At 43.6% G+C, this 16035-nt stretch overlaps 1 protein-coding gene across 2 annotated transcripts in view; it reads right to left on the bottom strand.

Moving 5' to 3' along the window:
* BMP7 (bone morphogenetic protein 7) overlaps positions 1 to 16035 on the bottom strand; it is a 46880-nt gene that overhangs the window by 18355 nt on the left and 12490 nt on the right. For both annotated transcript variants that reach the window (XM_005147599.3, XM_034067044.1), the window contains exon 2: positions 4030 to 4222. In XM_005147599.3, the coding sequence (XP_005147656.2) occupies positions 4030 to 4222 (193 nt within the window). The remainder of the gene's footprint in view (positions 1 to 4029; positions 4223 to 16035) is intronic.

Below are 16035 nucleotides of genomic sequence, written 5' to 3'. Positions count from 1 at the left end.
GGGAGCTATTCAATCTACATCTTTTCTGCAGCTTCAGTTTAATACATGGAGGATGATGCCCTGACTGATAATCTACCCCAAAACCGCATGGGAACTTTCTGAAAACACATGAGTTCAATCCATTGCAATAGGAGTTAGGTATCCAACCTGCTTGGCTGCTGTTAGAAATCCCACTGCATACCTCTTCAACACTTAAGTCCCCTTGAAATCCTTGCTTTGGCCATTGCTCACAGCAATAGGGAGAATCTGAGGGCAACAGGTATTTCTTTTGTAAATTAGTTCACAAACTATTCCATGATTGCACTGTAAAAGTTCAGTCATTTATCTCAGGCTCATATCTATAAGCTTTATTTTAACATTCCCTACATAGGTACCTGAGATAAATGACCTTCAGCACCTTGTAGCAAGCCTTGTGCCCTGTGATGTGCACTCCCTCGTATTGGAATCTGCTTTGCTTTCCTGCAGCAACCAGGAGGGAGGAATTGGAGGCCCGAGCAGCATCCAGATACCTGCTGGCAACTAGTTCCCACTAGTGAGATTAGTGACCACAAGCAGGGACTTGATGTCCTGCTGCTCTGCACCCTTCTCAAGACATTCACTGGCTGTATAAAACTCTCTCCCAGACTTTTGGGTGACACCTTGACGACCAAACAGAAGTTGAACATGAATCACTGGACTTCGTTATGCACACAAAAGCTTTGAGACATGTTATATTAGTCAAAACAGCAACTGTTTGCACAGTGTTTATGATACAAGGAACATTTTTGCTCATGAATGTACTTGTTTGCTTAAAGTTTAGATCTGAGATGCTTTGTGCCTAAGGAACGCCATACATGCCTTTTTATAAAGGAGATGTTGCCAGTTCAACAAGCTCGCCTTGCAATGATTTCATAGATTTGGAAAGGCCAGAAAGAGTATTTGATTATTTGTCCTGATTCCCGATAAACACCTGTAATAACATCGTCAGTCTGACAGAGATATAATGTCTATCAGTCAAAGTCCAGAATGGCATCCCTTCTGCTGCAAAGGTCAGGGCAAGGTTGTTAGGTGTCTGTCTGCCCACGACTCAGCAGGCAGATGGAGGAGAACTTCACTCTGTGTTTAAATGTCAGTACTACTGAGGGGCAGGATTTCAGGAATAATGTGCTGTGGGTGCAGCTGTTTGCCTGGAAAAAACGATGCCTGTGTTTTTCACTGACAATAAATTGCAGACAAGAGCTGTTGCTGGTTAGATACCTGCCAACCTGTCTGAACTCGTAAAGCAAGTCATTAATTGTTGATCTGCTCGTACTTATGGTTTATTTGAACTGAGGGCACACCATCACACCCTCCAAACTGGAGGCTCATCTGAGGTTTAACTGAAAATCAAGCCTTCAGCATATCAGATGGTCTCTTCACCCTCAAGGGCAAACAGATCCAGTCAGTCTCAGCTTGGGCTTTCCAGCTGCATCCCATGCTGGTTTCATGTCCCTAGAAGCTGTCTTGATCTCTGCTGTGTGTTGGTGTGTTACAGAAGACAGGTGATGCTGCAGCTGCCTCGGGGGAGCCTGGCACCAAGCTTCTGTTCCTTGGTGCACTTAAGCAGGAAGTGCTCAGGACTGGAGAGTACCTGGTGTTCCAGATCCCGAAAGGCAATTCCTGCAATCTCCTGGGAGATCCCACTGCTCTTGTACCATCATAAAAGCACAGGGAAAGGGGAAGCCATTTGGGTTTTTTATTGTCCATTGTACCTGCCATGCTTTAGGGAAAAGTATCTTCAAAGCTAAACACAAGCAAAGGTTTTCTTGCCTGCGTGGGGGGGAGGGTTTGGCTTTGTTTTGCTCTTGTTGCTAACAACGTCAGATGGGTCTGACTTTCCAGCCTGCTCAGGATGAGACAAACAGCCAAGGAAGCATCAAAGTGAATGGGTGTTTTTTGATCAACGTTGGAGAAAGTTTGTTTTCTTTCTCCACTTGCCCAATGACACACTGCCTTGGATGACTGGTCTGTGACAGAGCCGGTTGGGAAATGTCAGTGGAAAAATGCAGAAAAAGAGCAAATATTTTTACAAATGTTAGTGACAATATTTTTACCTTTGGTCAGTCCAAACCAACAGGAGTATTTTTTTCAGGACAAACTCTTCAAAACTCTTCACTGCCTGTGCCAAAAATGTATGCAAAGGGTGAATATGCACGAACACACGTTAAAAACAAGTGCTCCTGTGGTGAATATGATGCAGTGAAATTGCATCTGATCTTGTAGCTGGAACATCTGTATAATTAGCAAGATTTCTCACCTCTTCCAGCCAGTGTTTCATGTTTATGCCAGCCCTCTGCATACATTTTTTCCTTCAGGAATAAGAATTTGTGAATGAGACAGTTTGCAGAAACATTTGCTGCTCCCCGTGTAACTATCCCCAGTGGGTACGTTGCAGCCTCTCTAAACATAGTGATAACAAACATGTGGATGTATCATTGTAAAATTAAGACACTAAATATCATCCTAATTCTGACAATAAGATTGCTAGCGGGCACGTATCTCGCTCATCAGGATCTGGACTTCCCTGAGGTCTGATGAAGGACACTTACTCCAACAACAGGTTTCTGGCAATTCCCTAATGCCCCAACACTCTGGTTAGGGCCTCTTCATCTGCCAACACATCTCTTGTTTCTGTTCTTCTCAAGAGTGAAAAGTCATCCCTGCATACTTGTACCTAAATAACTCCCAAAATGCAGTAAAGGGAGGCTTCTATCTCTGGAAGAGTCTAAGATGGAATACACTTAAATGCTTATGGTAAGCAGGGTAGCTAATGGGTCCTGTGCACATCTGTGGCTTGTTGTCTTCTCCTTTAAGAAAGTCTAGTTAAAATGGATAGTTTAAATTATCATTGTTTGATTAAAAATAGATTAATATTAGCACAGTCCCCAAACCCTGCAAATAATCATTTAATTAGAAAGGCCCAGGAAACCTTGAGTTTTAAGCCAGAAAATTAGAATTTCAGATGTGGGAGCAAACACACCAGTGGCTGAACACTTTTACCATACAGCAAGGCCAGTAGAAACGCTCACCATTTATAGAAGTTGATATGGTTTCATCATATCTCAGATTTTTTTCTGCATTTTTATTAAGTCTTATAAAAATATAAAGCCAGAATCCTGATTACAGTGGTTTTTTCTTACCCTTTTGGACTTTCCCACTTTAAATCCCTAGTGGTTCTCTTTTCATAAACCTAAATTAGGGCTGTTGTATTATTACCCCATGTTTAGCAGTGCTAAAGAATAACTTCTGACTAGCATGTGACTGTAAATACTTTTCATGTAAATAAATACAATCTCACTTCTGGTAGGATCTGTACGTAAAAGAAATATGTGCAAATGAAAGTAACTGCCTTTGATAAATGGTTGGGGATTGCTGATTAATTGGAACTAAAAACAGATGAGAAAATTGAACATATGTTCTTATTCAAGTTCCCTGGAGGATCTGTCAGGGAGCTTGGCATACATTAATAATTGCTTGGAATGGATTTAATAGCTCATCTTGTAGTTTTGCACATGCAAAACAATCAGTCAATATAAAAAGTATGGTGTCATCTGTCTTTGTTAATTAGGGATCTCGAATGCCGTTGGTAATAAAGGCTAGTAATTAAGCTACAATTAGAAAGGAAGCATTCGGATGTGGTTTCACCACCTCGGAATCCATAAGCGGCAGGAGGAAGAGGGTAGGTCTTCCAGAAACCTTGAAACACTCTGAGTTTATGATCTTTTCCTGCACTAGCTTATGGCCAGGCTTGTTGGCTCCTCAGCTACTGAGTGCTCCCAGGGAAACGCTGGGGATGCTCTCTGGGTACCCCCCTGCCCTCGGTGGGTGATCATGCTTGGCAGCTATGCATTAGCATTGACTGAAATTTCACTATATAACAGTGAAGCCTATACCAGACTCTTGAGACACTTTTGCAGATGGCACCAGTATTTCTAGGAGTATTGGACACAACTCTCTGAAGGAACATACTGGGCTTGAGCTTTCATTGGGATTTCTGTGTGGGTCACTCACCTTCCCTGGTGCTCCTGGAGTACTTGGTAGACACTAATCTGGAACGTTTCATTATCAAAGCGTTCGCGGATGTAATCCTTGTATATCCTGAACTCAGCAGCCGTCACCGCTTCCCCCTCTGGGATTCTGGAGAGATCAAACCTGAACTCTCGGTAGTGGCAGCGCTGATGGTGAAACTCTCTGTCATGCTCCACTGAAACAGAAAAACAGCCCATTAGCCACCTGCTTTGTTCCCTTTCCCCTCGCCATCAAACAAGCTTGCAAGTTGCCACAACAGGAAAGGGCAAGAATATCTGATTGCAGCATCTCATGCTGTTGTTCAGTTCATTAAAGCATGTAGGAAATACATGATTCTCTCTGGGCTATTATAAGCATATATGTGTTTATCAGACTCTTTTTGAAGCAGTTTTCCAACTGGCTGGTATGGGGTGTGGGTGACCATTGTGCTTTAATGATTTTTGGCAGCTTTGTGCTTGACAAGTGACTCTGGACATTTGCCACTGATAACGACCAAGCTGCTGTGGGAAGGAACTGAAAGAAACAGATGGGGCTTTTCAGGAGTGCTGGTTCCTGGCCTGACTCTGCTTCTGAAAATTGCAGACGCATACCCACACACATGTATATAGAAATTCCAGCCCTTGATGCTTTTCACGCCAGTGACCCACATTCGGTGTCAGCTGAATTCATCACAAGCTCACAGCCCGACTCTGAAGGGTCAAAGCTTTCATTCTAAAGCATCTCTAGTGATCAGAGCTGTGAAGTAAACGTTCAGATAAGGACCTTCTTCCACCTCCCATGCTTGTAGATGTTGAAGGTCAGTGTTGTGAGGCAAGAAAGACTTGAGTGTCCTTCAGCAAGGGGGAGGCGAGGTGTCAGTGCCCTGTCCCAGCACATGAAGTGAAGCACCCTTCTTGTAACAAATTCCCAATTAAATAGGCAAGTCAGACACAGGAAGATGGGGAAACAGAGGTATAAGGAGATGAACTGACTTGCCAGAGGTCACACCACCTCACGTCTTAAGAGCTGAGGTCTGAAGCAGGGACTTCCCATATGTCCCAGTCCCGTCATCTGTCCACTTGACCTCCCTGCAGCTCAACTGCACAATTCAAGTAGTTAGCTCTGAGATTTTCTTGGCAAAGAATGTGTCTTTCTACAGGCCTGATTCTCTTCTGGCAGCGGTAAATCCATTGTGTAAATCCATTGACTTAGATGGAATTACTCCTGAAAAAGAGGAGTTTCAAGCCTAAGTCTGGAAAGTGCTATTTAGATTTATAGCGCTGCAAAGCACAAACGTACATCAGCACTCATGAGGGCCTCCCCTGTGGCAGGGATGGAGCATGGGGAGCTCCGGGATCCGGGCTGTGTCCAAGTGCTCACACAGAGCAGGTTCAGAGCTGCTCTGCTGGCCGGGGCTCAGCAGCTGGCCACAGGCTCTTCCTCCTCTTACACATTACTTCTGCAAGGAGTCCAGGACTTGCAGTTTGCCACTGTGTGATTGCTGTTCAGGGAAATACTTCGGAGCTCTTTCTAATAGCTGGGATTCATCACAGTGGAGTTTTTTAGGTATGAAACCCCTAAACTTTCCAAGGCAAAGGCAATTAACTGCAGCAAATGGTTTTATAGGTTGTGCAGTCTTAGCATGCGCTGAATGAACAAAGTTGTTGTTGTTGCACTTCTACCTAGAACATCTCGTACAGCCTGGGGAAGATCACTCAGTCTCTTGTACCCTGAAGCAGAGGAATATTGTGAATATTCACCACAATTTGTGAAACACTTGGCAAGCTAAAACTGCCCTGTAAGTCCTAGAAACACTACTGAATGTGCCTCAATCCCTTTCCTCCAAAGTAGTCTCAGTAGAGCAAGATATAAAGAGTACGATTTCAGCCTCAAAGGAATTTGTCTGCACGTAAATTATACAGGGGAGGAAAAAGTATTTTAATATGGTATAGCTCCTTTAACCACAACTATAGAAGAATGAATATAATGTCGTGTGGTTTTAGTTATATTGCACATAAGATCACCAGCAGGGTGTATTACAGAGAGGTCTAGCAGTCGGATGCACCAGTGTGGTTTGCTTCCAAAGGGAAGGCTGAATTTTCAAAGGAAGGTGGGTGCACCTTTTCAGTGTATGTATGTGATGACAACTACATCGGCCAACACCAGCCTTTAGCTGCACTTGATACACAAAGTCTGACAACAAACACATGAAGATGAAACTTTTTCAGGTGCTGCTGGAGTTCACAGGGATTCCTAATGCACAGCTCTAGGAAAAATGCGTCTTATTAGTATGAAAAATTAACGGCCAGGGTCATAAAATAGAAAGCCCTGAAGTTTGAACTTTCCCATGCTTTGCAGATGTTTGGATATAGGGTTTTGGCCTGAGCCATCTTTAGTGTTAAAGCAAACATTCCTGTGGCTATAGTCATCAAGATCATGAAAATATGTGGATATGTAACTGAAGAAAGAATCCCAAGAAACCCTTCAACTCTGTTTATTGTTTTTCCCCTTTTTCTTTGCACTCTGGTCCTATCTGCTGACCCAGAAGTAACAAATCCTTTCAGAACTAATTTATGAGAAACACTGACCCTGAATCAACATCTGTTAGATGACTGCAGTAAATCTTATTACATAATTAAACACCAAAATCTATGTTAAAATAACGTTAAGGGTCTGACTCGTACTCATAAAAGCAAGACTCTTCATTATGAAGGCTGAAATCTTATCCTTAATTCATGCTGCTGTGTGCTGGTATTTGTGAACATATGGTACAGTACATATGATCATGTGTTTTTTGTAGACCTCAGTAATACCTTCAGCACAACAGCACAAGGTAAGCAGGGGAGTGCTCAAGAAGCCCAAGTTTCCTGGGTTTGATGGGTGTTAGTCAGACCTTTGACAACACTGCAACTGGGTCATTTCCAATTAATTACCTGAGGAGTTTGAATGGGGGGAGAGGGAGGTGGTGTTTTAGGAGAAAAAAGAAGAGGGAGAGTGGCTTTTTAAATGTTCACCCAAACAGTCGAGAGAATTGCTCCAGCTCTTTCAATACAACTGTAGTTTCTCCGCTAAAGATCTATAAAATCCATGATCCCCATTGACACAACATACCATAATGAGAACCTTTTGGTCATTCTTGAAGGACTTAATTTCAGCAGTTTGTCGGCCATTATGTGTTAAATGCTCCCCTAAAAGTCATCAAGCAGTATAAGTATTTGCTGGGTATACTTAATAGCCCTTCTAAGTAAAGAATTTGAACTCATGTTTATCCCAGGTTCATAGTTCTTACAAATCACTACTACCCAAAGGCTTTTAATGAATGTGACTGGTATGAGCCCAGTTCCTAATTTCAAACATTGGAAATTCCAGCTCAGAAACTGTCACAATTCAAATGCTTTGGCAAGGCAGCTGCTTGGAGAGGAAACCAAAGCTCTGGATGTGCAATCAAAGGTTGTAAAATATGAAATGGAAGAACACCCCTGAAAAATAACTGCTATGAAACAGAATGTGTGCCTTAGCTTGGGAAAACAGTGGATCTCCTCTCCTAAAGAAACAATCCAAAGTCACTCACAGGTGATACATGTGTAAATTCATGCCTCTCCTCATGTCTAGAAGTGGCGTCGCGTTTCGGAGGCACAACCACTGCAGACAAATTCTGACCTAATTTAACACATGGCTCAAAATCTGCTGGTGCAAAATAACTCTTTGGCACGGTGAGTGTGCAGTTAACTGTAGCTATGGTAGATGAGGTTCATCAGACACTCCCTTTGGCACAGTCCTTTGGGAAAGGAAAGGTTGAGACCATGGGGCCTGGGAGCTGTGGGATGGAGGCGGAGAATGCATTAATGCGAAAATAAGCAAGACACTAAAAAGTGTGCGGGATAATTAAGGTGATCCAACCAAAACAAGCACATATCTTAGGTTAGTGGTTATCAGTAAATTTGCCACACCTCTGTTGCAAATATGCAAGTAAACTCAGCATCTTTGAAAGTCTGGCCTTGACTATCTATCCACAATCTGACTGCTGCACAGACTGCTCTCATCTATCTGATGCAGATATGGCTCTCATCTCTCTGAAGTCTTTTGTCTCCCCAAACCAACTCTGTTGTGGCATTATGGTGACGCAAGAGGAGGCAGGATGGCATAGTTGTGCAACAACAGGGATGGTTAAAAGAAAACAGGATGGATACATGCATTCAGGTGTGAAGTAGCCAGGTATCAGATCCAAACATATGGGAAAGCTGGAGATAAAATGTCAACAAATACTTAGTACCTGTTTTGACATGTCCTAACGTGTACTCTTCAGATATGAAACTTGAAAACAGTCGGATGCAGGGATGAAAAAGTGTAATTGTTGACATCTAGAACTCAGAGCAATACAGTTGAAACCAGTACTATAAAAGTATTGTTAAACAGAAAAGCTTGTGAGCTTAGTTTCACACCCTAGGATACTCAAACTTCTAAAGCAAATGACACATCAGCATAAAGCTGGGAAACTTGAACTGTTCCCACATTTGGCCATTTTCACAGCAAAATATGTTGAGGCCAGAAACAAGAGCCCCAACTATTTCCAGCTTCTTTGTAAATCACTCCTGGTAAGTGAAAAGCCAACCTGAGCTCATTCTGTGAACACTGGTTTTATAATACAGATTGATGGTAGGCAAGGCATGACACATGACAGCAAATATTACGGTACACTCTACACACACCACAGAAACCAGACCGCTTTAGCCTTAGTACTGAGTGCAGTAGCACAGTGTCAATCACTGACTCCACGTGTCAAGCAAAAAACCCAGTAAATCACAGCAATAATTTGCCAAGAATTACTGTGTTAAAAAATAATTATTACAGACGTGTTAAAGAGCTAATCCAGACCCCAGGGAAGTCAATGGAAATATTTCCACTCATTTAAATGGATTTCATGGGAAGCCTTACTTTTGCCAATCTAGCTACCTAAGTATTTTTATGATTTTTTTTTTCTGAAGAGGTAAAAAATCTCTTTTTCACAAGCAAAGTAAACACCAGATGAGCAGATTTGTGCTCAGGCTGCCAAACTGGGAAAGCTTTGGTAATTCTGCCTCCTCCTCCCAGGCACATTTGGGTGATAACACTTGGAATATATTTTGAATATTTAAACAAGCAAAAACTAAAATTTTCCTGTTAACATTTCCACCTGACAATATGTTGTTTTTATAAAACACTTCAAGAGTAGTTGTCTCGTTTATTGTAGTGCTCACAACAATTACAGTGCTACTTGTTTCCCATTTACCACCAGAAAAAGCACCGCAAGGAATGTGCAGTAGGGTGTCTGTAACTTCTTTACTCCCAAAAAAGGCCAGAAGGGATTTGTAAAGGACTTTAATCTCAAATAGATTAAAGGTCCTGAATTCCTGAGACTGAAAGATAAGTGAAAGGAAAATAGATTCCAAAAGACAACACTCCCTTGCCTCAGCCTCTCAGCCAGGCAGGAGGCTGCAGAGCCATCAGCAGTTGCCTAAGTAACCCCTCAGGATTTGGATGCCAAAAACAACCCAGCCACACTCCAGTATCAAGGTCTAACAGGTTTTCAGAGCCTACCTGTGCCTGCTGGCCCCAGGGCCTGAAGAGGTCATGTAGGTGAGTTTAGTGGGTAGGAAAAGCTTTATCTGCTTTCTCTCCGATAGCTGCAGAGCTACAGAAAATGAGCATGATTTCTTCAGTGTGCCAGTGGGTAGATGTCAGCGTTAGTGTTCCCATGAATGGTTACACCACCTCCAGCCAGCAGTGCTAAACCTTGTTTGATTTTTCCAAGAAAATTCACCTCTAACTCCCTCCATCACCACCCCTTGAGATCGAAGCCAAAACTTCAGAAACTCTCTTGCATCATTTCAATGTAGAGCAAAAGACTCCTGGAAACCAGCTGCCCTGGGACCACCAGGTCCACGAGCATTTTCAGGCTACGTATGTTACTGCCTTCAAAGGGGAGGTCCACCTCAATGGGGTGTCAGGAAATGTGTTCAACTGGAAAATAGTGTTCCCTTTCCCAGATGAGTTTTCAGGTGGATCCCATCCTTACCCAGCTCACTAGAGCAGCAGTGGCAGAAGGAGGACCAGGGACCTCCCAGCACAGGAAAGGGGAGGGCAGGGCTACCCCCTAGACTCAGGGCTTGAGAAGGTTGTGAAACTGTGTCATAAACTTTCAGGATGCCAAACTGAAGACCTCTTGATGGGATTCTAATTAATGGGCATTAAGTATTCCCTCTATAAATTGCACTTCTTTGTCTCTAAATTGGTGGATAACACCATTTCCCTTATGAAATACAGGCCTTTTCTCCTGATGTTAGTGAGGTTCAAGATGGAGGAAACCAATTATGGAAAGGATCCAGCAGTCTCCACAGCGGAGTCTATCGAGCTCAATGGGATTCCCTATTGAGCAAGAAGTGCAAGGTTGTTCCTTATGTTTTTCTGAGGAAAAGGGGGAGTATAATAAAGATTGCCATAATGTCATGCCAGGCCACACGTTTCCCTTCTCACCGGGCTTGACAGCAATAGTAACAGGGGCAGTGGCAGGAAATTTATAATGGCAAGAATCTGAGAATGAGAAGTTCTCTGATTGGTTTTCACTTGCTCCATCCTCTCAGCTGCAAGATTTACTTGCTGATGTTAGGCAGCTAGAGCAGCAGTTAAAGAAATATTTGAAGAAACAGTTAAAAGAGTATAAATTGGGAGACCTATAAATGGAGTAGAGCCAATGTCCTGGGCTGTGTGATGGGATTATTTTTTTAAGAGTGATAAAAACAGTATTTGAAAAGATTCTTTACATGGGATGGTTGGATAAAAACAGTATTTAAAGGGACTCTTTACATGGGATGGTTGGAGCTTTCCAACACATCTAAAACTTACTTCAGGTCTTTGGAGAAACCTAGGGAAAAACAAATGTACCCCTGATTCTGGTCTGTGAGATAAGCTGACTCGAAAAATAGTCTGTTTTTTCTACAAGTCATTAATGCATCCCATAACCAGTATTGTCCCCATCTGCCCTTTGCAGAAGGGGCTGCTCTGAGCCAAAGCAGCACTCAGTAGAAGGGAACCTGCACCAAGATGCTCAGTGTTCATGTACCCATTTTACAGCCAGGTAAAGAGAGGTGAAGGTGAGAAGCTATTTCTTGCACGGTAAATTCAGTGTGCGGCAGGGCAAAGTCCTGCCCCACCCATGGGCAGAAACCAGGACTAATGCATTCATTTCAAATCAGATGAAAACCAGACTCCATAAATCCTGACTGCAACCCCAGCAGTTAGAAACAGGGGTGTTCAAAATTCCTCAGTGCTCGCTCTGCAAAGCAATCTGGGCTAAGCATTTCTGCTGCAAAAGGGGAAAGGAAGAAAGCCCTCTGGAGTTAATATTCCTCCGTTAGCATCACTTCATTTTTTCAGCTTTCAGCATGAAGGTGGTGTTGCCAGCAAGACCACCTAGCCACAAACCCAGCAGGGAGCTTCCAAAATTCTTCTAAACACTGACTCCTTGTTATAAATTGAAAAGTGGTAATAGCAACAGTGCATATCACATCTGTGCCAGGCTTCGGGCCTGGGAAGGAGCACTCTCCCTGCTGCTGAACACAACTTGGAAAGATCCTTTCAGTCCACACATGTATCAGCATTAGCCATTTCTTTGTCAACAAATCCCTTAATACGTACCCTTTCTATCATGTACAGATGTCCAAAAAATAATGGAATACTGTACTACAAGATTAAACACTTTAATGTCAGCATATGTGTTGCATGACTCTGAACAATGGTATCATTGTGCGTGTACAAACAGCAGGCTGAGGGAAGATGGGTTTAATTATCTCCGAAGCAGCAGCAAGTTCTTCCTGACCAAGTTAAACTCCAGCTAGCAAGGACAGAACTGGGTATTTCTCTAACAAAACGCCGGGGCACTGTCTGATGTTCTTCAAGCTTTAGGGTTAATGTCGCACCCACTTCAGGCAGGGCTTTGGAGAGTGATGAAGAGCCACCTGCTTCCCTGCAACCCATGCTGCCAAAGAATGCGGTGTGGGGATGAGAGGATGCTGCAAGTCACCACATCCTCTTGCCCCATGTGTCACCCAGGAGACTTTTAAGTTAGAATTCCTTAGGATGAGAGATGGCAAAAGGGATACATAATAACTGGGAGGGAAAGGACAGGGAGAAGCATGCATGCTGCTTTCTGCATCTGGAGACATTCCTGTGCCAGGATTTCTTTGCAGGCACTTTAAGGCCATACTAGATGGTAAAAAAACCCTATTTCTCCTTAAAGAACATCCATGAAATATCTAAGCAGGTTACGCACAGGTAATCCATTTTCTTTTCCGAGTGCACCCTGATTGGTACCCATTTACGCTGTGGTTTCTCTGCTGAAATCAGAGCCAGACTAGCTGAAAGGTATTGTGAAAAATTTACACGTGGGACTGCTCTGTGAACATGAAACTCTCCTAATAGTAAACAGACTGGTCGTGGCGTGAATCCTGATGCTGAGTTTGCAGTGTCTGTATGTGCATCTGGGGAAAGCAAAGTTAAATAAGCAGGGAAGAGTTGTGTTTCTTCAGAATACCTTATTCGCAGCCTTAGCATGTGAAACACAGCAGCACATGGTGTTGCAATCCATCTGTAGCTGCTGTAACACACTTAGAATTGCTGCTAATAAATGGGAGTTCCATGAAGTGGTTCCTTTAGACAGACTCCCTCTATGTCTATCTGCATCTTACAGGAAACCAATATAGGGAAATATCCCCCATCAGCCTCTCAGATCTCATTTATCTGCCCCTTTTTAACCAGGAATGGGGGTCCCAGGGCAGTGCTGACCTGGGCATTTGCCCCCAGCAGCTCTCCCTTTCCCAGCTCATTGGGGTGGCATTTTTCCAGCATGACAGGGAGGCAAGCTGAGGACTGTGGTGATGCCGCAAACCTTGGCTCCCATGTCCTCCCAACTGGCCAGCATTGTGGCCATCACAAAATGTCCCATGCTTTCACCAAGAGCTGGGTTAACTGAGGCTGGTATTTACCCTCGACAGATTGGGGCTATTGTGTGTCCCTGTGTATCTGAAAGATGGGGGTGCCCCTGGACAGCAGCTCCAAGCCAGGAACCCATATGGCTCCCTGAGGGCACCATGGGCTGCACAGAGCAGGTTAAGATAGCTGCAAAGCTTCCTGCCCACCAAAGGCAATCTCAGCTCTTCTCTACACCCTCCTCTAGGAATGTCCCTGTAGTCAAACTGAGGAGTGAGCAAAATGACAGGGAGAAGCTGATCATTACTCCTGCTTTCTTTTCCCTGTACTGTAATGGATAGCATGGAATAACACAGCCTAAGAGCAGAGGCATGTTGCTAACACATCCCCTAAACCCTAAATCCTCTGGCTGCAGCTGTAGGAGGTACGTGAAGATGCAGGAATACATTTTTCCTTTCCCCCTTTGGGCAGAGATGACTGCTATGTTACACTGCTCTCTCTTTTTGTAATTCAGGGGACATGAAGGCTGCTTTCCTGGCGCTCTGAAATCAGTGAGTTGTATCTGGTGATGGGGCCAACTTGACAGGGAAGCTGTGCCCGAGTTAGGTGTGAACTTCAAGTAACACATTTTTCCAGGGCATCCAAGGGTCAAGGAGATAGTGGCAGCCTGGGGAGGAGGGGGAGGAATCACAGATGGGGATCAGAATGAATGGATGAGGAGACCAAGGTGGCAGCACAGCACAGAGAAGGGCAGTACCAGTCTAGGAGAAAGCAGGGTGATGGGCACCTCCAGGGGGAGGAGGCTGCAGAGCACAAACAGGGGAAACAGTTAGTGAGAATATGGTTCATGGAGAAAAATAATCCCCCCAGTCCAACCAGCAGACAAATGGGGCCCAAGGTGTTTCCTGCAACCTGCTGGAGGCCCCTCAAAAACTCACTGATGCAAAAACCAGCAGTCTGCCCTGTCTGGTTGTACACACAGCACGGAGCAGATGGAAACACATCCCCAGGCCCAAGGAAGGGGAGACAAGTGGCTGAACAGATATGCTCAGAAATAATGTGTATTCAGCCAGGGAAGATAAGGGGCGGTGTGAGAGACTGCTACAGGAAACCTAAAATGGGCTCTTTGGGATGAAATGCAGGTTTTGGAATAAGAGGATCCAGGTCATTCTTGAAAGCTTCCAAGTGTGAACCAGTTCTTCTTCAGCTTGGACCAGATTCCAGGTCAGGAGGAAGGCAAGAAAATTTCCCTCAAGTGATTTTAGCCAGTGGTAACATAACCACAGGTAAAGGAAGACAGCCCAGTAGCGACTGGTAGTGTGGAAGGGTGCACAGACAGCTTGATCTGCAAGAAGGCATGTGCAGAGGACATGCAAATTAAAAACATATCTTAATACAGTAACTCTCTGATGCTATGGTTTGATCATGCAGAGATGTGATGGCATCAGATTATGCTCTTGCATTCCAGTAACTAAATGGGGGCAAACTAAGGCGGCTTCAAATGTATTTGATAAATAAGATATTTGTTCACAATAAACAGCCTGCATCAGTCATCTTGGGGAGGTCTCTGCCCAAACATCTCTGATGCGTTTATACAAAAGAGACAGAAATGGCCAAGTGTACCACTAATGCCCTGGAGAGGGTGTTCATTCCCTCTGGCAAGGCCGGACTCCTGCCTTACACTGACAGGATACTGGATATTGCCTACCAATTTAGCTCCTATTTTTTCCTAACCTTGCTTCTAGAGCATAGAATCATAGAATCATAGCATGAAGAACTTTATGAAAGTTGTGCTTGTAAACTGATGCTTTTCAAGCTTATATGCTGCTAATTATCTTCCACTACATGAGTTTTTCAAGTTGCCTTCTGTTCCTTATTACTACTGTGGTGTTATTATATAGCATAAAGTTACTTAATACAGCAAAAGATTCAACAACATTTGTAAAACTGATACAGAAAGAAGGACTGGATTCTGGACTGGTACAGCTGGTTTAAGGTATTTTAGAAGTAAATGAAATCAAATGAGAATTTATAATCCTTCCTGAGGTCTGGATTCCATCAGACTAAACTCATTAGGCATTAAGGTGCAGGTGCAGCTAAATAAAGGATTGTTCTGCTTTCCTTAATGCCATAGATTCACATCTTGAGTTCAAAATAAAAGTCTTTTTAAAGCACATGTATATATTGTGCATCTACTGGCAACACTTGAAAGAGAAAGTGCAGCTGATGGAATCTTCAATTGCCTCATTTTTGTCAAACGAATGTGTCCGTTTCTGCACCGGCCGTGCTAAAGGACACAGGTGGAGAAGTGACTGCACATTCGCCTCTTAAGGCTTATTCATTTCATTTGCATGAGACTTTCTTTCATCTACTGAATGGCTGCCCAAACAAATACCATAAATCTAATTAATCCTCCTTTAATATTGTATTGCTACAACAATTCCAGCATCCCCCCAAATATTCCAGAGTGTGGGTCTACACCTGCACTGGGTGGCTGGGAGGAACACAGCAGGAGTCGCAGGCACAAGGAATTGAGGCTTTTCTGTGGTTTACTGTGATAAAAGGAAAATAACTCAAGAACCAGTTTTCCATGTTTGAATGCTGGATCCAGGTATGACTCGCTGGATTTCCCAGCTGAAATCCCAGATTATTGTCTGGTTGAGAAAGTAACTTGTGGGATATTACAAAATAACTGGTCGATATCATACAAGTGACCATCAGATAAGAATCTCAGCCTTTGATTGGAATCAGCAGAATTTCAGCTTGGAATGTATATACTCCAAGCTGCACCATAAGGCCATGATCGGCTGGACCTTTGAGCTTGTCTGTGCAATAGCATCTGCACCTTTCTTGGTCATTCAAGTGCAGGGAGATCAGAGGGCAACAAACTATTCAGGGGAAAGGTCCGTCTGCCCTGGAGGGAAAATCCCTTCAAGAGCAGAGCTCCTTTTGCGTCCAGGCTGTCTATCACGTGTGTTTCAGGTGGTCTGTATGTGGGAGGTCCAGTGATATTAACACAGTTTCTAGGCCAGGCTTTTTACATAG

The sequence above is a fragment of the Melopsittacus undulatus genome, chromosome 10, assembly GCF_012275295.1.
Source record: "Melopsittacus undulatus isolate bMelUnd1 chromosome 10, bMelUnd1.mat.Z, whole genome shotgun sequence".
In the NCBI taxonomy this organism is placed as follows: Eukaryota; Metazoa; Chordata; class Aves; order Psittaciformes; family Psittaculidae; genus Melopsittacus; species Melopsittacus undulatus.
Note: the sequence above shows the minus strand (reverse complement) of the source record. Positions and strands in the feature narration are given on the sequence as shown.